The sequence below is a fragment of the Pollachius pollachius genome (assembly GCF_949987615.1).
Source record: "Pollachius pollachius genome assembly, chromosome: 2".
Classification (NCBI taxonomy): Eukaryota; Metazoa; Chordata; class Actinopteri; order Gadiformes; family Gadidae; genus Pollachius; species Pollachius pollachius.
This window is the reverse complement of record NC_136935.1, coordinates 32,233,124-32,259,500: the sequence shown is the minus strand read 5'-3', so window position 1 is coordinate 32,259,500 and position 26,377 is coordinate 32,233,124. Positions and strand designations below refer to the sequence as shown.

General features: G+C 47.4%; 2 protein-coding genes across 5 annotated transcripts; both read right to left on the bottom strand.

The window, feature by feature from the left end:
- Positions 1–269: 269 nt before the first annotated feature.
- abcc10 (ATP-binding cassette, sub-family C (CFTR/MRP), member 10) lies at positions 270–17,716 on the bottom strand. Of its 4 annotated transcripts, XM_079729829.1 has the most exons (21): positions 17,047–17,716; positions 15,250–16,627; positions 14,798–15,025; positions 12,377–12,533; positions 11,622–11,791; positions 11,362–11,441; positions 10,826–10,997; positions 10,249–10,347; positions 9,498–9,687; positions 8,893–8,970; positions 8,461–8,664; positions 7,840–7,978; positions 7,193–7,385; positions 6,466–6,809; positions 5,711–5,880; positions 5,363–5,523; positions 4,335–4,588; positions 3,175–3,320; positions 2,668–2,765; positions 1,714–1,826; positions 270–1,060 (listed from the first exon to the last, which is right to left on the bottom strand). In XM_079729829.1, exons 1-21 carry the CDS (start codon positions 17,220–17,222, stop codon positions 925–927), a joined length of 4,686 nt encoding a protein of 1,561 aa, XP_079585955.1. In that variant the 5' UTR covers positions 17,223–17,716; the 3' UTR covers positions 270–924. The 4 variants fall into 4 exon arrangements, 3 of the variants coding, with proteins under 3 accessions (XP_079585955.1, XP_079585953.1, XP_079585954.1); XM_079729827.1 differs by having other exon boundaries at positions 11,362–11,791; XM_079729828.1 differs by having other exon boundaries at positions 11,362–11,788.
- Positions 17,717–18,133: 417 nt separating this feature from the next.
- LOC307070463 (uncharacterized protein) lies at positions 18,134–26,285 on the bottom strand. The gene is made up of 7 exons (XM_079728936.1): positions 25,559–26,285; positions 22,751–23,014; positions 22,435–22,566; positions 21,885–22,059; positions 20,215–20,329; positions 19,096–19,283; positions 18,134–18,578 (listed from the first exon to the last, which is right to left on the bottom strand). Exons 1-7 carry the CDS (start codon positions 26,207–26,209, stop codon positions 18,478–18,480), a joined length of 1,626 nt encoding a protein of 541 aa, XP_079585062.1. The 5' UTR covers positions 26,210–26,285; the 3' UTR covers positions 18,134–18,477.
- Between the last annotated feature and the right edge of the window lie 92 nt (positions 26,286–26,377).

Here is a 26,377-nt window from a genome sequence, read left to right as displayed (position 1 = left end):
ACCTAGTATTGGGACACACAACTTTAAAAACACATAATTCAGGAGACAACGCCTTCATGGAGAAAAATAAACACCAACAGAGCAAACCTCGCATTAGGGCGTACACACGGAAGCGCACGTGAAGTAATGCTGACATGTTCAAGGTGGGTGGGGCAGCCATTTAGTCTCAGTTGAGTCATCTGGCTCGGAGACGTTTGAAAGCACAAAGAGAACCAGTAGAACATAGAAAGTAGCCAGGTATATATAGCGTGACACCGCCACTGCTGGAGACCTGGTCTGACCTCGGAAGGCAGCCATGTTGGACGGTCCTTTATTTTATTCGAAGATTTGTCAGCATGTCGCACAAACATGTCAATACAGATACTGAACACACACTTCTTATGATTTCAAACCTGTTTTTAATAGTTGGTTGAAAATAGTGTTAAAGCTAGCTGTGTAATGTCTGTATAATGAATACTAGAGTTAACAGTGAAGTGCACAGGCCTCTTCTGGGAGAGGGTAAGCACAGCAAGACACCAGCCAATCCTTCTCTCTAGAGCAGCTGGCCTGTTCAGTAAGTGTTGAGGCGTTGCCTCGAAACCAGACAGTGCCACCAAAGTGGATGCTCCCAGCCAGGAAACTGTCAGTACATCTTCTTGAGGTAGTGTTCAGGCGTAGAAGTTAGATGCGACAGGTCAGAGTCTCTCTCCAGTCTTGGTTTTTCATTGTGAAAAAGGACAGTGGATTTGTGTTTGCATTTCAGATGTTCTCCAATGTTGTTCTGTCGTATGCTTCTTGCTCAGACTGTTTGGAACCAGCTGAGGACTCAAACCTGCAAACTGATTGGTTGGCTCAGCTTGCCTGCCAGAAGTAGTTTGGACCACAGACGCCGTGATTGGTCAGATAACGATGTCCTTCAGTAGGACCACTCCTGCCTCCTTTTCCTCACTCATCTGCCCCCCCAACCAGCCTGCTGAAAAGAGACTGGTCGTTCTGGAGCAAGGCAGCCGGGGCGTCGAACTCCACCACCTTCCCAGCATGCATCACCAGCACGCGGTCTGAGTCCATGATGGTGTTGATCCTGGGTATAGGACACAGAACGCCATTTTGAGTCTGAGGGCAACCGAGCTAACGCGAGCCTGAACAAGACAAGATGTTGTTGGGCTATTTATAGATGTCAGAAGCTCCTTTATTTAAGTTCAAAGGTGCACATGTGTGTTCGCTCGCACACAAGCACATTATTTTCATACACTTATGTAGACAAAGAAAAAGGTGTTGTTGAAATGTCTACAACAATTTAGTCATTTAGCAGACACTTTATCCAAAGTGACACACACTGAGTTCAAATACAGATTATTAAGGAGCAGGTAGGGGTAAGACAGTGAGGTCAGATACATGTCATTATGGAACATGTAGGGGTAAGAAAGTGACTTCATATACAGAGCATTAAGGAGCAGGTAGGAGTTAGACAGTGACTTCAGACACAGATCATTAAGGAGCAGGTAGGGGTTAGACATTGAGTTTGAATACATGCACTTAAGAAGCAGGTAGGGGTTAGGACTGCAGTATACTCTTTATTTTACTTTTATTACATTGTACCTGTGTAAAATGTATACAGTAGAAGCCATGTATGTACAGCCCTAGCCGTGTATAATGTATACAGTAGAAGCCATGTATGTACAGCCCTACCGGTGTATAATGTATACAGTAGAAACCATGTATGTACAGCCCTACCTGTGTGCGATGGTCAGGACCGTCTTGTCTCTGAACTTGTCTCTGATGGTCTCCTGCAGCAGTCGGTCTGTCTGCTGGTCTACGCTGGCCGTGGCCTCATCTATACACAGAACCTGCAGAACCAGAACCAATACAACACACCAGCTCAGTACATGGAACCTGAAGAACCAGAACCAATACAACACACCAGGCCAGTACATAGAACCGGCAGAACCAGAACCAATACAACACACCAGGCAAGTACATAGAACCTGCAGAACCAGAACCAATACAACACACCAGGCCAGTACATAGAACCGGCAGAACCAGAACCAATACAACACACCAGGCAAGTACATAGAACCTGCAGAACCAGAACCAATACAACACACCAGGCCAGTACATAGAACCTGCAGAACCAGAACCAATACAACACACCAGGCCAGTACATAGAACCGGCAAAACCAATATACCCCACCAGGTCAATACACAGAACAAGAACCAGGTGTATACACAGAAACAGAACCTACAGTACAGAACCAGGTGTTTGCACAAAACCTACAGAACCAGAACCTACAGAAACAGCAACAGGTCTTTCCACAGAACCTGCAGGCCGGTACTAGGTCAATGCAAACAAAAAAAAGCTGAAAAGAAGAGCTGTGCTAGGCTAGGCCATGATAATCTATGCTAGGGAAGGTAATAATAGGCCATATAATGCTAGGATGTGCTAGTTTATGCTAGTTTATGCTAAGCAAGCATAAGTAAGGCTAGAGAGCTGCAAGAACACAGGAGAACATGGGAGAACACAAAATAACATGGGGAAATAGAAAAACATGGAAGGACATAGAAGAACACAGAGGAACATGGGAGATCACAGAGGAACATGGGAGAACGCAGAGGAACATGGGCCAGGCTACACTTGGTTTATGTCTTTGGTATGGAGCTGTGTGGGGACACTGTGAGGTCAGGTCTTACGTTGGCCTCGGTCAGCAGAGCTCTGGCCAGACAGAGCAGCTGCCTTTGGCCCAGGGACAGACAACTGCCCCGGTCCCCCACCTCTGCATCCAGACCCCCTGGAACACACACACACACACACACACACACACACACACACACACACACACACACACACACACACACACACACACACACACGCACACGCACACGCACATACTATATTTATGCATGTGTATAAGAGTGTAAGCGGGCTACTTATGAAACCATCCACTTGTGGACGTCGTCTCATGTGCTTATCGGACGGTAAACAATAACCACGTTAGCCGATGGTCTGGAGATTGGGGGGCAGCTTCCTCTAGGACTCTGGATAATGTGGGTCTGAACTCATATCCTCAGAGCTGGGAGTCCAAACCCCTAGTCCTCCCTCATAACAATAACACTAATAAACACTAGTATACCACCGCAACACTATCTTTCTATCTGCGGGGTCGTTCTGTGGTGCTGTCTGCCAGAGTAGCCCCTCACCCATCCTGGACACCAGCTGCTCCAGGTGACAGTCCTGCACGACGGCCAGCAGCCTTTGGTCAGGATGGCGTCCGCAGGGGTCCAGGTTCTCCCTCACACTCCCGCTGAACAGGAAGGGGTCCTGGGGGATTATGGCCAGCCTGGACCTGCCAGCCAGCACGTACAGCGTTAAGCCTAGCCGAGGGCAGTCTAGCATAGCCTGTCCTAGCCTAGCATAATTGACTGTAGCCTAGCCTACAATAGCAAAGCCTGCAAAAGTCTAGCATATTGTACTCTAGTCCAGGGGTTCTCAACCCCCGGGCCGCGGACCGCTACAAGGCCGCGGAGCATTGGCCACCGGGCCACAGAGATTCAGAAATAAAGCCTACTTGAATTTTTTTTTATATATATATGTATATATATATACATATATATATATATATATATATATATATATATATATATATATATATATACATATATATATATATATATATATATATATATATATATATATATATATATATATATATATATATATATATATATATATAAATAAATGATATGCTTATTTCATACTGTTAAAAGACAATGAAAAATCTCAGCTTTGTTTTAATTGGCTTGATGTTCACAAAGTATATCACAGTCGTGTTGTTATAATGTTGGACTGTTACTGTCTATTCATAAAACAGTGTTTTTATTCTTAATAATGGTCCTACCATGTCTGTGTTCATTAGATTAGGTGAGGCAGGCATATAATGGTTTGCTTCCTGGTCGCGGCATTAGCAACCCCTACTGGTTGGTCGGGGCCCCTACTGGTTGGTCGGGGCCCCTACTGGTTGGTCGGGAGCCCTACTGGTTGGTCGGGGCCCCTGCACCCCCCCCCCCATACCAGGCCGTGAAAATAGCCTAAACAATACTTACCTAGCATACAATAGCACATCGTAGCGTGATTTAGCCTATTACTTAGCATACCCTACCTATCCTACCTTATTGTAGCCAATCAAAGCCTTACAAAGCCTAGGGTAGCATAGCCTTACCTATGCTTGCCTAGCATAAACTAGCCCATCCTAGCAATATATAGCCTATTAGTACCTACCCTATCGTAGATTATCACAGCCTAGCCTTGCATAGCCTAACCTATCCCTCACTGCCCCCCACCAGCAGACCCCATCAGCTACCTGAGTTGGGCCAGGCCCAGGGTGCTGATGTCCCAGCCGTCCAGCAGGATGGCTCCCTGGTTCAACTCCACCAGGCGGAACACGGCCAGGAACAGGCTGGACTTGCCGGAGCCAGTGCGCCCCACAACGCCCACCTTCTCCCCAGGGTGCAGCCGCATTGTGACCCCGTCCAGGGCGTTGGTCAGACCCTCCCTGTAGCACAACACCACCCCACTGAACTCCAGCTGGCCACGCTCGGGCCACGACGCCGGGACCTGGGCCAGGACACACAACTGTGAGGGGGTTTCTGGTTCCTAGGTGGCCTTTTTCACACTGCAATACGCCAACCAACAACGTACGATATGTGGTGGTGGTGACGGTGGTGGTGGTGGCGGTGGTGATGTTTTGGTGATTGTGCTGGTGGTGGTGATTGCGTTGGTGGATGTGATAGTGGTGGTGGTGATGGTGGTGGCAGTACTTAGTGGTGATGGTGGTGGCAGTGTTAGTGGTGAAGGTGGTGGCAGTGTTTGTGGTGAAGGTGGTGGCAGTGTTTGTGGTGAAGGTGGTGGCAGTGTTAGTGGTGATGGTGGTGGTGGTGGCAGTGTTAGTGGTGATGGTGGTGGCAGTGTTAGTGGTGATGGTGGTGGCAGTGTTTGTGGTGAAGGTGGTGGCAGTGTTAGTGGTGAAGGTGGTGGCAGTGTAAGTGGTGATGGTGGTGGCAGTGTTTGTGGTGAAGGTGGTGGCAGTGTTAGTGGTGAAGGTGGTGGCAGTGTAAGTGGTGATGGTGGTGGCAGTGTTTGTGGTGAAGGTGGTGGCAGTGTTAGTGGTGATGGTGGTAGCAGTGTAAGTGGTGATGGTGGTGGCATTGTTAGTGGTGATGGTGGTGGCAGTGTTAGTGGTGGTGATGTTTCGTGAGTGTGGTGGTGGTGATTGAGTTGGCGTTGATTGTGGTGGCAGGGTGAGTGGTGGTGGTGGTGATGGTACTCGCTATGGTGATGGTGGTCATGGTCATGGTGGTAATGTTGGTTGTGGTGGGGATGGTGTTGGACCTGTGGGTTGTGGTCCTGGGGTTCGGTGGGCAGGCAGGTGGAGTACTCCTCCGTCCGCTCCACGCTCACCATCTGGATCTCTGTCTGGGTGAAGCTGAAGATCAGCCCTGACAGCAGGCCGGTGATGGAGAGGGAGTAGGAGAGAGAGAGTCCCACCAGACCTTGTACACACACACACACACACACACACACACACACACACACACTCTCTCTCTCAGTTATTCAAAAGGCGCTTTTACCTAAAGCATTTCACAGGCTTCAGATGCAGGTCTTTAAGGAGCTTGGATCAGGAGAAGGCGAGTATAGAACCAACAACCCCTGCAGAAACCATGACAACATTGTGCTCACCTGGGTCTACAGAGCCGTAGTGGTGCTGGAGTACAGCGATGGTGCTGATGCCGGTAACCAGGGCAACCCCGACCAACTGCAGGCGGATGTCCAACCACTGCATGGCGGCGTTGCTTAGGAACAAGCAGCGCTGGTTGTTGTCCAGGCGCCTCACGCTCTCCTCCTCAAACCTGCGGTCCAAAACACGTGCAGGAGTTCAGCCAATCAGCTGCCTCCAGGGGCGGACGGACAAGGAATCCCTGGACCAATAGCAGCTCTAGTGCATCCCTGGTAGGAGGGTCCCTCCTCTGTCATCCTTCTTCAGGTGTCTTCCCTCTGGGTTCACGGTCTATTTTACAGTTGTTTTTGCGTAGGTACACAATTGCGTAGGTACGCAATTTATGTAGTAGAAATTGCATAATTTGTCTTATTATGTGACTTGTATTTTTATATAATTTTTGAAATCGTAATCTTCTACAGTCCTGGACTGCTGTGGCACCCGAATCGTCCTACTGGGTGTATTAATAGCAATTTCTCTAATAATACCGGAGCATACCTGGCAGAGGCGTGGCCTACCAGGAGGAGAGGGTGTGGCCTCACCTGGCAGAGGCATGGCCTACCAGGAGGAGAGGGTGTGGCCTCACCTGGCGGAGGCGTGGCCTACCAGGAGGAGAGGGTGTGGCCTCACCTGGCGGAGGCGTGGCCTACCAGGAGGAGAGGGTGTGGCCTCACCTGGCAGAGGCGTGGCCTACCAGGAGGAGAGGGTATGGCCTCACCTGGCTGAGGCGTGGCTAGCCCGGATGGTGGCCAGGCCGCTCAGCGTCTCGGAGAAGTGCGAGTAGAGGGGCGACAGCGTGACGCTGCTGAGGCGCTTGAGCTCGCGGGACGAGTGGCGGTAGAAGCGCTGGGTGCGGTGGTAGAGGAGGGCCAGGGGCAGCAGGGCCGCCAGCACCCAGGGGAGGCTCCAGGCCATGACGGCCAGAGTGCCCGCCAGGTTGAACACGTTGGCCAGCAGGATGTTGAGCACGAAGGGCAGGCCGTCGTCCACGCCCGACACGTCCGAGGAGAAGCGGTTGAGGACGCGCCCCGTCGGGGTGGCGTCGAAGAAACCCATGGTGGCCTGGGAGGAGACGGAGACGAGATGCAGGTCGATGTGATGGTGCGACATCTGGGAATGGACCTTTGTGGTGCCCTGCTCGTGGTGAAGCGAGGGCAGTGGGTACTCCGTGGGTTTCAAACCGGCAAACTTAAAGAGTCAGTTTTTTGTCTAGAACAACACACACACACACACACACACACACACACACACACACACACACACACACACACACACACACACACACACACACACACACACACACACACACACACACACACACACACACACACACACACACACACACACACAGTACTACTGGCCGTACCCAGACAGCTGGCTTAGCTCTTTGATCTTTGAACACCAACCGCTCCCCACAGGACCTGCGACAGCGAGGACCTCCTCACCTGGAGAACGCGGCCCAGCAGGCGGTCGTGGACGACGGTGGCGGCGCGGATGGCTCCGTAGGCGAAGAGGAAGGCCCGTGCGGCCGTGAAGAGGGTGTTGGCGGAGGCGATGGAGGCGTACACCGTCAGGTAGAACTTCACGTCCGAGCTGATGTTGGAGAAGGGGGAGGCTGTCGGGGAACACAGTGGGGCCCTGGAGGAGGTCCAGACAGTATCAGAACATTACTATGAACAGAAGGCTTGAACAGGATCTAAGGATGTTGAAGAACCAACACATATCACAGAGGGATGGCTCCAGCACACACCTACCAAATATCTGGTCGGGAACATGTTAAATATCAGAAGAAATCTTAAAGTCTGCTGGTTAACTCAAGTCTTATCATGATTATCAGAAAACTCATGATCGTACGGATGTGGTCTGATAATAAACGATAAACGGCAATAATTCAGTAGATGCTTGATGCTCCCATGAACTTTTTCTTTCCTCTTAATAATACCTAACTGTGATAAAAAAAAAAGCACTTCCATGATCTACAAATGTTCCTATTGGACCAGTAATCACCAGCCATAGGCTGTAACTCTAGTGGCTACGTCTTTCTGTGTAAACTCTACGGTACCGATCCACTAACAAACTCCAGGTAACCTACGTCAGTCCCCCAGGAGAGAACAGCAGCAGGTGGGGTGAGGTGAAGGCCTCTGTGTAGGAACCATTGCTCCATGTGGAACCGTTGTTCCTCAACTCTGATATCCAGTGCGACAGCCACCAGTCAGACACGTTCTTAGAGGCTGAGGGAGAGAGGAATGCAACTGTTGTTTGGTACTCACTCACTATCCAAATATGGCCAGTTGTTAAAGGAAAATCTGTAAACTTAAAAGATTAACACTTCAATAGTACACTTGATACTAACATTGCATGTCTGACAAACAGGACAAGATCAAGATCAAGATTTATCACAGTGACTGCAGTTCACTTCAAAACTGTGTTGGTCAAATCTCAGTTCGGATTAAAGAAGTTCTGGCTTTGCATCATACAACCAATCTAAATGGAATTGTTTTAATGTTTTAGGATTAGAGAAACACTTTGGAAGGAACAGCAGTCTGTTCAACTGAGTCAACTGATCCTTTAAAGTTGGACTCCTTTCTAACGACAGCACAGCTGTGGTTCCTGCAGGACCTCCATCCCGGAGCTCCAAACTGAGAAGTTAATTTGCATGTTTTGACCTCTTCTTTATATTTTTAAGGACAGAGCGGACAGGTGTGGTCCGTACCTTGCATGAGGAGGAGGGACAGTAGGATGGTTGCGGCCAGGGCTCCTCCCACCGCCCGCCAGTACGCCCGGTACACCGCCCACGCCAGCCCCCCCGCCTCCTTATGCTCCTCCCCCGACCGGTCTTCGACCTCCTCCACCATCACCAGCTTCTCCTCCACCTCCAAACTGGGAACCCCCTCCTCCAGCTCCACCTCAGCATCACCTGGCAGCCCCACCCAGCAGAGGACAGACCAGACAGTGTGAGGCTGGTGATGATGTTGATGATAATAGTGATAAAGAGGCTGGTGATGATGGTGATGATAATAGTGATAAAGAGGCTGGTGCTAGTGATGGTGATGATAATAGTGATAAAGAAGCTGGTTTTGGTGATGGTGATGAGTGGTGATAAAGAGGCTGTTGCTAGTGATGGAGGCAAAGGTTTGAAGGTTACCTTTCTTCTCAGCGTTGCGGTCGTTTTTGTGCTGTTTTGGACCCGCCTCCACCAGGGGCAGGATTTCCGATGGCGTACCTGTGATGACATCACCAGGTGGTTAAAGCTAGGGTAGGCAATTTATTTAAGATGATTCTTTTTTCATATTTGTTTAAATTCTCTTTACATCCCAAAATAAATCAATAAATCGAAAGCTCGGACCCAAAAGGTACCTGTGGCTGTCACAGGCCTGTTGATTGGACTGTCCAATCATTACACAAGGCTTCCACAAGGCTAGGCAGACCTAATGCTATAGTTAGCAAGCTAGTCAGGTGTTTTTAGGGTGTGGCTTTGGTGGGAGGCCAAGAGGGACGGGTGGGATGTTTTCAGTTGGATACTTTCAAAATCTATGTTACGTGGCTGGTTTCTCCAAATTGCCTACAATAGCTTTAAGGATGGATTCTGAGGCCTAATATTCTATCTACTACTAACCTCGCTATGATTGTGTTCAGACTCATTTAATCTGAACACAGCAAACTCATAGAGGTGCAGTATAACCACATATCTCCCCGTCTGTCTTCAGCAGCCAGTGAAGTGAGACAGGTGCAGCACAACATCACGTCTACCTGTCTTGACGATGGTCCCGTTGTCCATGAGGACCACCAGGTCCGCCCGCTCCACAAACTCAATGCGGTGTGTGCAAAGGATTCTGGTCTTTCCCTGCAGGATTCCCATGATGCATTTCTGCATCAGGTGCTGAGCCACCTGGGCGTCCACGGCGGCCAGCGGGTCATCCAGCAGGTAGATGTCCTTCTCCTGATTGGACAAGGTAGACCATGGGACGAAGCATTTAAAAGGAAGCATTGCGTAGTAGAAGTGCTACTGAGTCAGACTTCTGGATACCCTCCCCTTCTGGAACATCTCACAAGATGACTAGTAGTTGCACTGATCTGTGATGATCTCACAGCCTGAACACACCTTGCTGAGATGTACCATTGTTGTGGGATTCAGAAAGCACTGACTTGTGATAAAGCTGTAACTGTTGGCAGTACCACAAATAATCCTGATTTTTTCGGTTACTATCCTTGTTCTTACGATTCCTCTGCAGTCTTTACAGACTATACCCTTGTTACTTTGGACACATGGACTTATAGGCTCTTACAATGCACTCAGATACATTGACTCACGCTTTTGCAGTGATCTCAGATATATTAACTCATGCTCTTGCAGAGGCTCTTATTTCTTTAAGGTTGAGTTTGGACACTGGGGATGGAACACAGAACTTTTTGTTTGAGGATCGAACACCCTTACCACACTATCTTCCCCTGTGTTGAAGCACTTTACTGTAGGTCTATTGGCTGGTGGGGCGGTACTGACCATGTAGACGGCTCTGGCCAGCGCCAGGCGTGCTTTCTGACCCCCGCTGAGGGTCACTCCTTTCTCGCCCACCTCCGTCCGGTCTCCCTGGGGCAGCACCTGCCATGAGAAGACAACTGTAACAGCCACTGCCTGTATGTTGCTGTCTTGTTTTCCCTCTAGTGTCAACCACTTTCATCATCATCCCGCCTCTACCAACCAGCTCATCCGATTCCACCAATCGCCTCATCAGTTCTCAGCCAGGTGAGGCCTGCGACACATGTAAAAGCCAGTTTTGTTGGGCTAGCTCTCTCTCACCTTTCGGTCAACCAAGGGTAAACCCGTTAACATGTTCTCTGGAGAGTTTGGAGGATTACTAGATCCTTTGATATAATATATACTTATTATTGTATTATATTATACATATTGTCACAGTTTCCCTTCTCCCCCTGCTTTCTTTTATTGTGAACCATGTTTTAGACATTAGCGTGTGCAGAGATAGGTGGAGATAGAGCAGACAACATAAGACTAACGTCAGACCGACATGACACGAACATGCAAAGCACATAAAACGACCATGAGACGGAGGGCGTCTTACGTTGAGGTCATCGGAGAGTGCGCAGGCCTCCACGACCGCCTGGTAGAATACAGAGTCGTACTTTCTGCCAAACAGGATGTTGTCGCGCACCGTAGCATGCTGGATCCAGGGCTCCTGGGTAGCCAGACCGAAGCCGGCCTCCCGGCCCACCACGTGGACCACCCCACTCAGCCTTGGGGGTAGAGCTAGAGGTCAGTGGTCCGCATCACAACAGCTCCAACCGCAAGCATGTTCTGGACCCAAAGCACAATGTTCACTACCATGAAGGCTACTATGCTCCTACAATATTACCTACAAAGATTGAAGAACAACCGGACATTAAGAAGTGAACCTAACCTATAGGTCTACGCAAAGCATAAATATTTAGAATATTATTATTATATTAGACGATAACACTATAGGTTTTCTAGAGGACAGGAGCACAACACATCACTGTGTTGTCATGGTGGCGTCATCACTGTGTTGTCATGGTGTTGACATGGCGGCGTCATCACCGTGTTGTCATGGTGTTGTCAGTGTGATGTACTGCAGCCTACCTGGTCAGTTCTCCAGTAATGGCTGCCAGTAAGGAACTCTTCCCACAGCCCACTTTCCCCACGACCACAACCAGAGAGCCCTGCAACAACACCACAACACTGAGATCACTGTGTGTGTGTGTGTGTGTGTGTGTGTGTGTGTGTGTGTCTCTGTGTGTGTGTGTGTGTGTGTGTGTGTGTGTGTGTGTGTGTGTGTGTGTGTGTGTGTGTGTGTGTGTGTGTGTGTGTGTGTGTGTGTGTGTGTGTGTGTGTGTGTGTGCCTTAGGTATGCTGAGGTCCATGGCATGCAGCAGAAGGCTCCCGCTGCCGTCTCCAGAGCCCTCATCACTTCTAGGCCCAGCAGGGTCAGACCCCCCAAGCCCCCCAGGGCCCAGCCAGGAAAAGGACCCCTCGCTCAGCAGAACTGCCGTCTGCTGGTCCTCTGGGGCTGCTGAAGAGACAGAGACAGAGAGACACACACACATACACAGTTGAACTTTAACATCTGCATATGAAGGGTTAAAACAGGTGAAACACTTCAGAAACAACACTGTTGTTTATGAAGCATCCCGTAAAGCATTACCACTTTCATTTCACTTTACTGTCCTGTATGTTAGGGGTGCTTGATTATGGAAAAAATCATAATCACGATTATTTTGGTCAATATTGAAATCACGATTATTCAAACAATTATTTTTGAGTTTGGAAACATGATGTATTTATTCAGCATGTCTCTCCCAAAAAACACTTTGATACTGAGAACTTTTAAATTTCGACTTAAAAAAATACACAAAATGGTCAAAAAGAAAAATGTTCAAATCTAAAATAATGTACAGATATGTATCCAGCTGTTCTGCACTTTCTATAAAACATTTAATAAAACAATAATAAAAAATATATATTTTTTGTTATTATCGATTATATTTGTTTTGTGATCGTTGACGCTAAAATCGAAATCAGGATCGAAATTCGATTAATCGCCCAGCCCTACTGTATGTGCATGTAACAAAAACATGTCTTGAAGTATTGAGCCTACCCAGGCTATAGTAGGCCTGCAGGTCCTGGTTGGGCAGCTGAAGGAATCGCTGGATCCTCTCCAGGGAGACGTAGGCCTCCAGCACCCCGTTGAGCACCCAGGGGAAGCAGTTCAGAGGCAGGATGAGCATGCCCACCAGGGCCAGCGTGGTGAACACCTGCAGGGATCAGCATAGCCATGGTTACAGTAAAACCGGCATCCCCATGGTTACAGCCCAACCAGCATCACGCATCACCGTGGTAACAGCACAACCATCACGTATCACCATTGTTACAATACAGCCATCACGTATCACCATGGTAAGATCCCAAACAGCATCATCATGGTTACATCACAAACAGTGTCACCAAGGTTACAGCTCAACCAGCATCAATTATCACCATGGTTACATCACAAAAAGCAGAATTCATCCCCACGGTGACAGCTCAATGCGTATCATGCATTACCATGGTTGCAGCCCAATAAGCACATATACAGTGGGGCAAAAAAGTATTTAGTCAGCCACCAATTGTGCAAGTTCTCCCACTTAAAAAGACGAGAGAGGCCTGTAATTTTCATCATAGGTAAACCTCAGCTATGAGAGACAAAATGAAAAAAAAATCCAGAAAATCACATTGTCTGATTTTTTAAGAATTTATTTGCAAATTATGGTGGAAAATAAGTATTTGGTCACCTACAAACCAGCAAAATTTCTGGCTGTCACAGACCTGTAACTTCTTCTTTAAGAGGCTTCTCTGTCCTCCACTCGTTACCTGTATTAATGGCACCTGTTTGAACTCCTTATCAGTATAAAAGACACCTGTCCACAACCTCAAACAGTCACACTCCAAACTCCACTATGGCCAAGACCAAAGAGCTGTCAAAGGACACCAGAAACACAATTGTAGACCTGCACCAGGCTGGGAAGTCTGAATCTGCAATAGGTAAGCAGCTTGGTGTGAAGAAATCAACTGTGGGAGCAATTATTAGGAAATGGAATACATACAAGACCACTGATAATCTCCCTCGATCTGGGGCTCCACGCAACATCTCACCCTGTGGGGTCAAAATGATCACAAGAACGGTGAACAAAAATCCCAGAACCACACGGGGGGGACCTAGTGAATGACCTCCAGAGAGCTGGGACCAAAGTAACAAAGGCTACCATCACTAACACACTACGCCGCCAGGGACTCAAATCCTGCAGTGCTAGACGTGTCCCCCTGCTAAAGCCAGTGCATGTCCGGGCCCGTTTGAAGTTTGCTAGAGAGCATTTGGATGATCCAGAACAGGATTGGGAGAATGTCATATGGTCAGATGAAACCAAAATAGAACTTTTTGGTAAAAACTCAACTCGTCGTGTTTGGAGGAGAAAGAATGCTGAGTTGCATCCAAAGAACACCATACCTACAGTGAAGCATGGGGGTGGAAACATCATGCTTTGGGGCTGTTTTTCTGCCAAGGGACCAGGACGTCTGATCCGTGTGACGGAAAGAATGAATGGGGCCATGTATCGTGAGATTTTGAGTGAAAGCCTCCTTCCATCAGCAAGGGCACTGAAGATGAAACGTGGCTGGGTCTTTCAGCATGACAATGACCCCAAACACACCGCCCGGGCAACGAAGGAGTGGCTTCGTAAGAAGCATTTCAAGGTCCTGGAGTGGCCTAGCCAGTCTCCAGATCTCAACCCCATAGAAAATCTTTGGAGGGAGTTGAAAGTCTGTGTTGCCCAGCGAAGGCCCAAAAACATCACTGCTCTAGAGGAGATCTGCATGGAGGAATGGGCCAAAATACCAGCAGCAGTGTGTGAAAACCTTGTAAAGACTTACAGAAAACGTTTGACCTCTGTCATTGCCAACAAAGGGCATGTAACAAAGTATTGAGATTACCTTTTGTTATTGACCAAATACTTATTTTCCACCATAATTTGCAAAAGAATTCTTTAAAAATCAGACAATGTGATTTTCTAGATTTTTTTTTTTTCATTTTGTCTCTCAAAGCTGAGGTATACCTATGAAGAAAATTACAGGCCTCTCTCATCTTTTTAAGTGGGAGAACTTGCACAATTGGTGGCTGACTAAATACTTTTTTGCCCCACTGTGTATGTATGTATGTATGTATGTGTGTGTGTGTGTGTGTATGTATATATATGTGTGTATATATATATATGTGTGTATATATATATATGTGTGTATATATATATATGTGTGTATATATATATATATATGTGTATATATATGTGTGTATATATATATATATGTGTGTATATATATATATGTGTGTATATATATATATATATATATATATATATATATATATATATATATATATATATATATATATAATTTTTTTTTTCTTTATTGGCACCAATTCCACTCAGGAAAAATTAAATGGCCTCCAAATGCGACAATTGTGGTGTCTTGAGGCCTGCTGACGGAGTACCTTGGTGGCGGTGAGCTGGTGTCCCAGCAGCACGTAGGTGAGGAAGGTGAGGATGGAGACGACCACAGGCAGCGCGGCCCAGGTGTACACGCACACGGCATCCAGGTACTTGATGGTCTTCAGGTGAGACAGCTCACGTTGGCGGCAGTCTGAGATCTTGTGGGCAAAGTGGGGCTCCCAGGTGTAGAACTTGATGACGCGGACGCCGAACAGCAACTCGGTGACCAGCTGGGGGCGGAGGACACATACAGACTCAGGACCACCAAAAAGCCCATCAGTACCCCACCCTTGGCTTAGGGTTACCTGATCTGCAGGTTGGGTTGGGAACCACTGCTCTAAAGCAATGATGACACTGCATGCAGAGAGGACAGCCCTCTCTGGTGAGACAGAGGAAAAAGTGCTCTTCCTCTGCGTGCGTTAGTAGACTGCCCGGCGGTGTAGAGGGCGCCCACCTTGACACGGCTGTCCTTGTACCGGAGCATGTGCTTGTTGTTGTCCAGGATACGGGAGGCCAGCAGCTTGTTTAGGGGAACGAGGAGGAGGGCCACGCCCAGCCCACCCAGGAAGGCAATGCCCACCTGCAGGTAGAGCAAGTAGAGGGCGATGAAGAACTGCACGGGCAGACTCCACAGCTCGTGGAAGCTATTGCAGAAGTTGACCACGCGGTCTGTGTCGGTGCTCATCAGGTTGACCACCTCGCCGAGGGCGAAGCGCGCCAGCCCTACCCTGCCCACCCGCAGCGCCTTGCCGTAGATCGCCGTGACGATGGCCGCGCGCGCCGACAACGCCACCTTGGACACATGAAAGCCGTAGAGGTTCCTGAGGAAGGCAGAGAGCAGCGAGCTGGAGAAGAGCCCCAGGGTGATCAGAGCCCCCCGACTCGGCGGGGCGTCTGGGTCCTCCATGAAGCCCACCAGCTGGCCGAGAAGCAGGGGGCCGGCGAATCCCAGCAGGTTCCCCACCAGCTTTAGCACTCCCAGAGCGTAATACCACCACCCGAAGGCCCGGTGCAGCACCCCCAAGAGACGCACGTCCCCGCCCAGCTCCGGCAGCGCCTCCTCCTGAGGGGGGGTCCGGCTGCCCGCGAGGAGGTGCCGGCTGACGGGTTGGGGCCACTCCCCTCCTCGTGCCCCTCCCCCTCTCGCCCCAGCTGACGCCCCCTGCTGGCTGGCCTGCCGGCACCTGGAGAAGTGCCGTGTGACCACGCCGGTGCGGAGCGCCCGGGGCAGGTGGTAAACGTGGCCCAGCCCGTCCAGCTGCCCGCGGTGGCCGCGCTCCAGCAGCGGGTCCAGCCAGCGATAGAACAGGCGGGAGAAGCAGCCACTGCCGTCCTCCGCCACCATGGCACCCGTGTCGGAGGGGGCGCTCTCCAGCGCGCCACCGTCATCAACGCCGCTGTTGATCTGTAACTCATAAGCGGCGCCGCTGTAGGCGCACGGGAAGGCCCACGCTAGGAGGTACGCAGCCAGAGGGAGCGTCCGGGCCGCGGCCAGCATGAAGCGGGTCAGTCTGAGCGACCAGGTAGGGTCCAGAGCGGTGCTGGCGCCCGCCACCAGGGTGAACACCAGGTTAGGAACAGAGAGGAGAACCAGCAGAACCAGCAGCGTGGGGCCCCGTCTGTGGCTCCACACCACGGACCCCTGGAGAGCCAGGGAGGCAGCGAGGTGCAGAAGCCAGGCCAGGAGGGCACAGCCGTCGGCCAGGCAGTCCAGGTACAGGTGGACCTGGCGCTGAAGACCCACCAGCACCAGGTCCACAGCGAAGAGGAGGACCAACAGCAGAGTCGAGGCCAGCCTGAGGGTCCAGCCATACTGAAGGATGGGGCTGCGTCTGGGAGGGATCAACGAATCAGGAACCAGGACCAATTAGTACACATTGAGGAGCTGGGGAGGCTACCTTCAACTATAGAAGCTCTTTCATCCATATTTTTGCCATATAGGCGTTTAGTTTTGCTGAATATTATTGTTAATGTCACCGTTATCACATCTAGAATTTTATACCACGGGTTTAACAGAACCATAAAGTTGTTTTATTTGTCTTGGGTGGCCGCAGACAAGTTGACAAATTGTGGGTCATAATAAATAAATTAATAAATGAATTAGTCCATTTATTAATTTATCTATCGGTCTATTATCTAACATCTCAATTCTCAAAACCACGCAAAATCTCTAGAATATAACTTATGATTACGAATTAGACATTATAGAGCTCCGCACCCTGGAAGTGGTTCTTCTAGTGTTCCTTCTTACCGTGGGATGCTCAGGTAGAAGGCGCTGTAGACCGCTAGGCCACTGTGGGGCAAGACACCCAAAACCAGCTGGTTGAAGCAGGGCACGATGGTTCCGTTCTGCCAAACGGGGAACGGGTCCCCGGCGTCGGTACCACAGAGACCCGCAATCAACTCAGCTGGGTCGAACCCCCCCATTCCAATTCCTTTATCGGCCTAACATGCTCACAGACAGCAGGAACTACACCTTGGCATGTGAACAGCACTTGATGACACGTATACACAGCGAGGGTATTCTTTCGTTTCTCAGGAGACTATTGAAGAACATTGACCATGTAGCTAGTAACAAGAACATGGGCTGTTACTTCTACTTCAAAGCACCAGAAATGATAGATCAATATACATAACAACCGTGCTGTATGTCTACTCAAGTTACTCAAAAAGAAAAAGCAAGAGTGAATTTAAATACTTCTGAAAAAGGTTTCCTACGGAGGTGTCATGCCTCCCTTTTGCTTTTGTTCCATGTATTATCTCTTCTGTTCTGGGCATGTAATATTCAGAGCTCATGGGTGAGAACCCTCGTGCTTATACTAATGTGGTAATGGCTGATTGTAACAGCTCAAATTATAAATATATTATACAATGACACATCTCAAATTATAAATACATCTCTGACACCGGTTTGTTGTTTAACTCCGGGAGGAAGCAAAGTCGATGCTTGATGACGCATCAGTTTCCTTTCAAAATAAATGCCCCTTGACGTAACATATTTTATGACTCCACCACTTCAAGGTAGTAAATAATGTAGTCTTTTAAATCTAAAACTTTTCATTTACGAGTAATAATTATTCAGTATTTTCATTTTTATAAGATTTGTATCTGTATACTGTTAACATATACATGTTACTGTTTAAAATATCACTCTCATATTACTTCCATTACTAATATTGGTTAATACGTTCAGAACGTTTCAGATATCATGCACACATTTACTGCAATGTGTGTGCAAATTTATTTAGTTAGTTTATATTCAATTCATTCTGATAGATGTATGGAACAAGCAAATGACATGACAACATGACAAGCTGCCAGGATGGTTTCATCGGTTTTATTGAGTTGTGTCAAACATAACCCAAGGGAAGAGAGCCCTTACTTCCTGTCAGCCTCCACTCTCTGTTGAACACATAGTACTCATTTACATTTTAAACCTTTTTTCTCAGTGGACAATGCCACAGTTTAACAGCAGTAACATAAGGGGATCAGAAAATAAAGATACATTTTTACAAACGCCCTTCCTGGGAATTTCAGAAAACTGCACAGCCGTCACGCTGAAGACATTCCTAGCTTTCCCAGGCGCTCTAGGACGAGGAGGGCTTGTTTGGGGCCAGAGGGGGTGTGTATGTACAAGTGGACAGTGAACACGCGTTTGTTTTGTGTGTGTGTAAGTATGTGTTCACAGGTTCTTGGTTTTGATGTGCGTTTTGGAATGCTTGGCGAGATGGTCGCTCCTCATGAAGCGCTTCTGGCACTGGTTGCACTCAAACCGCTTCACACCTATAGAGGGATTAACAGCACATTACAATATAGAATAAATATGGTACATAACATTACACACCTGATCATAATAAAAAATAAATATAAAGGATATATAAAGAAACATTACACACGTGATCATAATATAGAATATATATGATAAATAAAAAAACATTAAACACGTGATCATATTATAGAATATATATGCTATATAAAAATAAGGGCATACATTGAAGGCATAGATTGCTTGTGGGTGACCCCAGTGGGAATCGAACCCCTAACCCGAAAGTATAAATGCTTAAATCTACCAGTGTAGCTGGGGAATGGAATGGACAGGGAATGGAACCCCTTAATTTAAAATTAGCATGGCAGCAGAATCTGTAGATGGAAAATTTTCATGTTGCATGTGTGAAAGGTCATCTCCTGCTGCACTGTCAACTGTATGTGTTTCTATAACGATACTAATAGCACGGTTACCTGTGTGTGCCCACGTTTCTATACCAATACTAACAGCCCTGTTACCAGTGTTAAGGTTTACCTGTGTGTGTGCGCGCGTGTCTCTGCAGCTCGTCGCTGCGTGTGAACCTCTTGTCACAGATGTTGCAGAGGAACGGCCGCTCCCCGGTGTGCAGGCCCACGTGAGCCCTGAGCAGAGACGTCTTCCTGAACGTCTTCACGCAGCCGGGGAAGTGGCAGATGTGCTTCCTCTTGCTCAGCATTCCTGGCCTGGGGGGGGGGGCGGCGCACACAGAAACACAGGACTAAGGACATGTATGCTTTTTTTTTTTTCACTTTTGAATCCTATAAACATACACATAAACTCTTTTTAATTGGAAAACAGCCGTGTAGTAAGGGCACATGCGCTTTTACTTTGAAATGCAGGAGGGGCCATGAATTGATGAGACACCAGGCTAATGATGGCCGTTGAAAGTGTGTGTGAACCCTGTTTCATCTCAACCTCAAAAGAGACTGAAAATTAAATGTGCATCGGGCGGAGTGCTCTACTAAGGAGGGGGGGTTAATCCCCATGGTAATAAAAAAAAAAGTTAAATGTTTTAATGTGCAAATTGGAATTCTTTCTTTAATTGCTTAAAAAAACTAATTTAAGAAGAGCCCGAAGGCAAAGGTTAAAACACACAAAATATGAAACATTTGCAGATTCAAAAGGCTTATCGCATCAGCACTCAAAAATTGTAATATCGTATCGGGAGGTCCGGGCCATTTCCCCTCCCCAGTTTGGACTCATGCAAACTTTAGGCTGCTAAGTTAAGAGCGGGACCGGAGTTCAGAGCAGAACAGGACGTTCACAAACCGGTTGAAGGGCTGGGGACCAGCGACAACAAGGGACCACAGATGCAAATTAGCTATTCAGCTAACTCTGGTATAGAACCTTTTCTGTACATGGTCCCTTTCAACTAAACCAATAAACTAACAAAGGATTATACACCCGTTTCTTAGAATTCCCTGTCTTTCTTTAGTAAAATTGACACAACTGCAGATAGCCTTGTTCAATATCAATGGAGCTAGACCGGTTTAAACCCCCCAAAAAAGCTTTTGGGTTTACTCGCCCTTCAAATGTGTGCCAATCGCTGCTCAAGCGCATCATTATTAGAATTATCATATTTTGCCGGTTGCCCCCGCCCCAGCCCCGACTTGCCTCTTGTCTGCTTCCTTGCAGTTAGGACAGGTGCAGGTGACTCTCTTCTTCCTGGGCTGAGCTGGCACCCCCGGTACCGACAGCCCCCCGCCCTGCAGCCCCCCACCCTGACGCCCTGGGAGGGAGACAGAGAGACAGAGGCCCCGTTCACACAAAGACTCAGAGGAGGTCATGAATCTCATCGCGTCTCCAGAAACGCAATTTCCACTGTTCGACTTCATCATCTGCTGTACGTCAGCTTAAATCCATTGTTGAACTACCCATAACATAACCATTCCTCATCATCTTTCAACTTTTGCTCTGAGCCCAGCAGCCTGTGTAGCAGGGTTTCCCGCAGAAAATGTGTTAGTCAAGGTGGTGTAGTTTGCCGTCAGACCGGGGGTGCGGGGTCTGGGGTCTGACATATATCATATATTTTTTTATATTATTTTTTTTCCTGACGACGTAGTTACGGCAGCATGCGTGTGATGCTTGGGCGACCGCCTAAGCTGTAAAGTGCTCTGGGAAACCCTGGCTGGTTCCCGACTAGATGGAGACAAAGAGGAGGCTGGTTTGTGAGATTGAGGCTGGCTTCACGAGGCTGGTCTACACTAGACCCAGAGGCGGATTGGATTAATGATTTTTCAAAAGACAAAGACGAGACAGCGACGGAGACAGGGAGAGTGGGATAGAGAGTGAGAGATGGAGATGTGTATGGAGCGACAAGTAAGAAAAGGATTTTCCCTGGGTTTTAATCAGCCTTTGGTGTAGCAAATTTAGTTAAAAAATGGTTTTACCGTAGTATAAACTCCTGTTTGGTTGTAAAGTACCAGTTGAGTTGTAGGGGTTTAGGGGTAAGAGTGTGTCTTAAAGCTTTTTCATTCACTTACTTTAAAAAAAAACACAAATAAAAAATGACTTTACTAAAGGAACCATACCGCCCCTATCCTCATACCCTCAACAGAAATAAACCATATCCAAACACTACCCTCCTTCCCGCATCTCTTCCTCCTGCTCCACCTATCTCCGCTTCGCTCTCCATTCCATTTATATATTTATAAAACATTTTTTTTATGCCGTATTCTATAGCCCCATAAAAGTACCAGTGGCCTTTGAAATCAACTTTTCAGAAATAATCCAGACACACACTGTAATATCTGTTTAACCATTTATTCTCTCTCGATATATTTGTTTATAGATATAGATATGTATATACAATAAAACAGCATTACCATGGAACGGTTTAACTCAGTGTTTATCTAAAAGCTTTGTTACTACAGCTTCCGGGCTACAGGGGTTCTCCTCAGCATTTGGGTTTTGGTTCTACGGCATTCAGTTCCATCAGGCTGGATGTGTTTGTTTTGTTCATATTTTACAAAGTCCAGAAATCGTCTGGCTAAATATTTAGCTTAAAAACCAAAAACCAAAACTGATTTCAGAACGCTATCGATAGAACGGAAATGAAAATTGGCATTGTGCCATTCCTAGTCAGAGCGGAGTAAAGGTTCCATAGACTAAACAGGGTCTTTAGTTTGAACGGTTGTTGTTTTGAACTGTAGTCCACTACAATAGGAACGATTGCATTTGAATCCATCACTTCCTTTGTGTTTAACATCGACTAGAGCGTGTACCTGGGACTAACGACTCAGAACCTGCATCAGAGCCTCCAGGGAGGGGTCACCAACACTCACCGCCGGGGTTGGGGGCTGCGGCGGGCACGCCCTGCACATGCACCCCGTTGAGGGTGACGGTGTGGCCGGGGGCCACGGCCTCGGTGGGGGGCCCGCCCACCAGGGCGATCTTTGCCAGTATCCGCTTCATGCGAGCTCCGCCCAGATGGTTCTTGGAGCGCTTTCGGAGCCGGAACTGGGGGAGGAGCCAGGGAGTAGAACCGTTATTAGGGAAACTGAGGACGTTTCTTTGGATTCATGAGAGGACGTCTTTGCTTCCATCATACCCGCATCATCAGGTTGGCTCCAAAGAAAAAGTGCATTAAAAAAAACGTATGCATTTCCATTCAGTAAATATTAACCGAATGGGAAAACATAACCATAACCGCAGTTTAAAAAACAACATAGTAATGAGTATGGTTCGCTGGAGCGTTGTTTGTGGAAATTGTAAAACAAAATATGTATATATATAATTTTTTTTATACATAAATGAAAGATCACTCTAACTTCTATTCACTGTGAATAAGAGATAGATTAAATATCTTAACATTGTGTTGTTAAGGAGGTTTACCAGTGTTTGATGTTTAGGCAGGGTCACCGGCATGATGGGCGTGGCCACCTGCCTTTGAGGGATCTGGGGGAGAGTGGCCGAGGCGGCTTGAACCACCTTCAGGGCTTGCTGGGCGATCTGGATGTGGCTTAGCTGGGAAATAATATACATTCGTCAACAATGGTTCTTTGCTATGGATAGCAGGCAAACATCTCACAGGGTTTTTCCTACACATGGCATTATTTTAAGGGCGTTCGCACAGCACTAGACTTCATTTCATTTGTTTAAGGTTACCTGTGTTTGTTCGAGAAAGGTAACCTGTGGTGAAGAGGGGTACCTGTGTTTGAGAGGCCGTCTGCCTCTGTGGAACCTGGGGCAGTAAGGCCGAGGAGGCCTGGACCACCTTCAGCGCCTGCTGGGGGAGAGAGAAGGTCTGGACCATCTTCAGAGTCGGCTGGGGGAGAGAGGCACCCTGGACCACCTTCAGGGTCTGCTGGGGGATCTGGACCATCTGGGACTCCTGTTTGGGTTGGACCAGCTGGACCTGCTGCACCATGGCCGGCTGCCCAGGGCTCTGCACGATGAACAGGTTCTTACCCGCCTGTGGACAACCAGGAGGAACCAGGACGTTAAAGGGGTCAGATTACGCTTTTTCGGGTTTTCCCTTTTCTTAAGTGTGCTTCATGCCATTCTATCCATGTTAACGGTCTGCTATGTTTAAAAAACGAAAAACAAAACCCGAGCCACGGGAATAACTCGCGCCCATCGAGAACACCCAACATTAACTGCCTGAACACCTGGTTTCCAGGTCAGCATTTACTGCCGCTACATCTGACAACAGACTGAAGTGGGAAGAGCAAAAGTCTCACCACCCAGCCGCCCTCAAGCATAGCTGTTTACAGCAGTTGCCGCTGGAGTCTTTCTAGCTGTAGCGCCGTGTCGCGAAGTTTCTGTTCTCTGTACGAAAGCAAATTCTCTGTGCATGGACTTCCCATAGAAGAAGACATGAAGAATGAGTTTTCGATTACTTTTGACCACCATCCTCTGCAGTACGGTCCCTGCCTTGCATTAAGTTTGCTTCATATTATAGAGGAAGCGGGCACAGTACACTGCAGGAATTTCACATTAATTAGTCCTTACAGACGGAGTTCCCACTTTGATGGCGGAACCTGGACCTTCAGGATCACAACTTGTGAAATATACCTGTTCATTTTTAGGAATTATCTTGGTTAGTCAGCTGTAGTCCTTGGCTAACTTTCTAGTTTCCGATATTTTGCTGTTATTTATCATTATGCAATCTATAATGTTACTATAATCTTATAAGGCCTTGTTCATCGTCACGGGACATATTCAAATTTCTTTTTTTTTTACAAAAAATGATCAAAACACACTTTCGAACAAAACAATAACTTTCCTATGCTTCGAATGGATCATTGACTTTTGACATTCTACAATTGCAGGTTGTACTTGGCGATCATGCAATAGCCTACAATGAAATGCAGACCGCAAGTTTCAACATCTGCATGACAAGCTGTCTTCAAGGTCGTGTTGCCCAAGTCAAGGAAGGGGAAATGCACTCACAGCCATCAAAACAGACCCAACATACAATAAGTTGTAAAGAAAAAAATATTTATTGTTACCAACAGAAAAACCCAAATAATTTATATAATTATTGCCACATGTAACATATGTACATGGAACTAAGAAAAGTACTGTAACACAAAGTGACTAATAGACTGCAATGGGCTTGATCCGATTGTTTGGCCTGACTTAGTGATTTTCGGTTAGACTAGGCCTCAAACAGGTACGGCTGTATTTAAGCCAATGATACCCGCAATGTTGATAACTACTCTTATGAGATTTGAGATTGCAGACACACGCGCAAAGCGTTTGATCAATAACAACAGAGTGGGACAGCTGTGTCCCCTGTTCTGGCCTCTCTTCACTGGCTTCCTGTGGTTTTTAGAATCAAGTTCAAAATTCTGTTATCTTTTTTGTTTCTTTACATGGGCTGGCACCTCAATATATGTCGATGCCTCAAGTTGCTCTGCATTCATGCTCCAGTTAGAGAATTACGGTCAGCTCGGCAGGTGCTGCTGGATGTACCTAGGTGCAGACTAAAGACAAAAGGTGACAGAGCCTTTGCTGTGGCTGTTCCCAATCTCTGGAACAGTCTTCCCCTGAGTCTGAGAACTGCCCAGTCTATTGACCAGTTTAAAACACTACTAAAGACCCACTTTTTTGCATTGGCCTTCAACACAAATTAAGCTTTTTTTGTTTTGCTTTGTTGTTGTTGTTTTTGCTGTTGTTGTGTATCTTCGGACTATTTGTTGTTTTGCATTGTATTTTTGTACAGCACTTTGGTCAACTATTGTAATGCATAATATGGGGCCTTTAATAGAAGATGGTTATCTTAAGGGACTTCTTCCGTATCAATGCTACGTTTGGTGCCGCCCATCAGCTGGTATTTTAAGGACCAAAAATAATGACGAAATCAGCGTGTTCTCATAGTCTGGCGACCTGCTTCCCAATTTTATTTATTTATTTAAAGGACAGTATATATTAATCAACATTTCTGTAAATGTGCGAGTTTAAGCCAGCAGGTTAATTGTGTGAATTTGGCTGTTTCGACTGAGCACCCTGCACTGATGGACAACAGGCGGAAAGGAGGTCATGAGTTGTATCCGGTTAACCGGATAACGGTAACGCAATTTTCGTTCCCTTACTTCCTATGGATTGTGTACGTCAATTAACAGTAGACTGATAAAAGCAAACGGAGAATGTCCTGATTCCTGCCCCATCACGGTGATGTGAGTGTGTGTATAAGACCAGTAACCGAATATTCCCTTATTATTTAACAGTTTCTCACCCAACGACTCAAAACTATGTTCAAACCTTTTCCAATGGCGTAAGACGAAACTACATCCTGAGATCAGCATCTCTGACTAGAGCAGCACATGATTTCATTGTGCATTTCGGGGACTTTAGTAGTGTGCCCTATACTCTTCCATCACAAAACATGAAAGACACAGCTATGGTTGAGTGACATATTCGGTCGTTCAGCACGGTATCAAATGCAGCTGAACCTCCCTTCTCAACGGAGAATGTTTACACTTTCCTGATAATGTGGGCATTGCAGTCTTACCAAGAGTGTGTTATGGAAAGGTCCACATCTGGACAGTCCTCCCTGCTCATCCGTCTGGTCGTTCATTGCTAAACGGGACTTGTTGCCTTCCCTCTTGTGTGCAGCCTCTGGGTTTCCCTCTCCCACTGAGGATGCGGTGTTCTCGCCAACCATCCGTTTGAGGTTCGATTTCATAGATGCAAAGGTAAGTGTTGTGCAAGCAGTAAGTGCCAATTGTCTGTCATTCGTATCAAGACCAGCAGTGTCCAATAACTTGAACGCCAAAAGGGCATCTGAAAGTATCATATCGAACTTGCGTATCCGGTTGTATCTCTGTTCGAAATCCACAATGTAATCCGCCATTGAAATACCATCGTCTCTATAAATACGATCAAAATCCGTGTATGCGTCGTACGCCCGATCATTTTCCTCTTTTAGGTAAACAGAGTCCAACTCTTTTAAAAGGGTGGACACGCCATCTTCCTTCTTCAAATCCTCCGCGGGTATTTCCAGCGCGGTGTCCCTGGCTCTGCCGTTGAGCGACAGCGTCACGGCTAGCGCCTGCTTGGTCTTCTCTAGGTCCGTCATGTGTGTCCATATCTCCACCTCATTTCTCCAGCTGTCGTATTTTTTCTCGTCGAAAACAGGCGGCACGCTATAGTTGGCAGCCATCCTCTGCTACCATTTGAATCTCAATAGTGAGTCCTTATGCGTGTATAACTCGGGGAACTGTTAGCTTCGTCTACAGAATGACTTGATTCTAGGGGCGGATGTGGAGACAGTTGGAATCCGGTCAGCCCATCTGGGCCCTCCGATTTCCGCTGTCTTATTTCCTGTGAG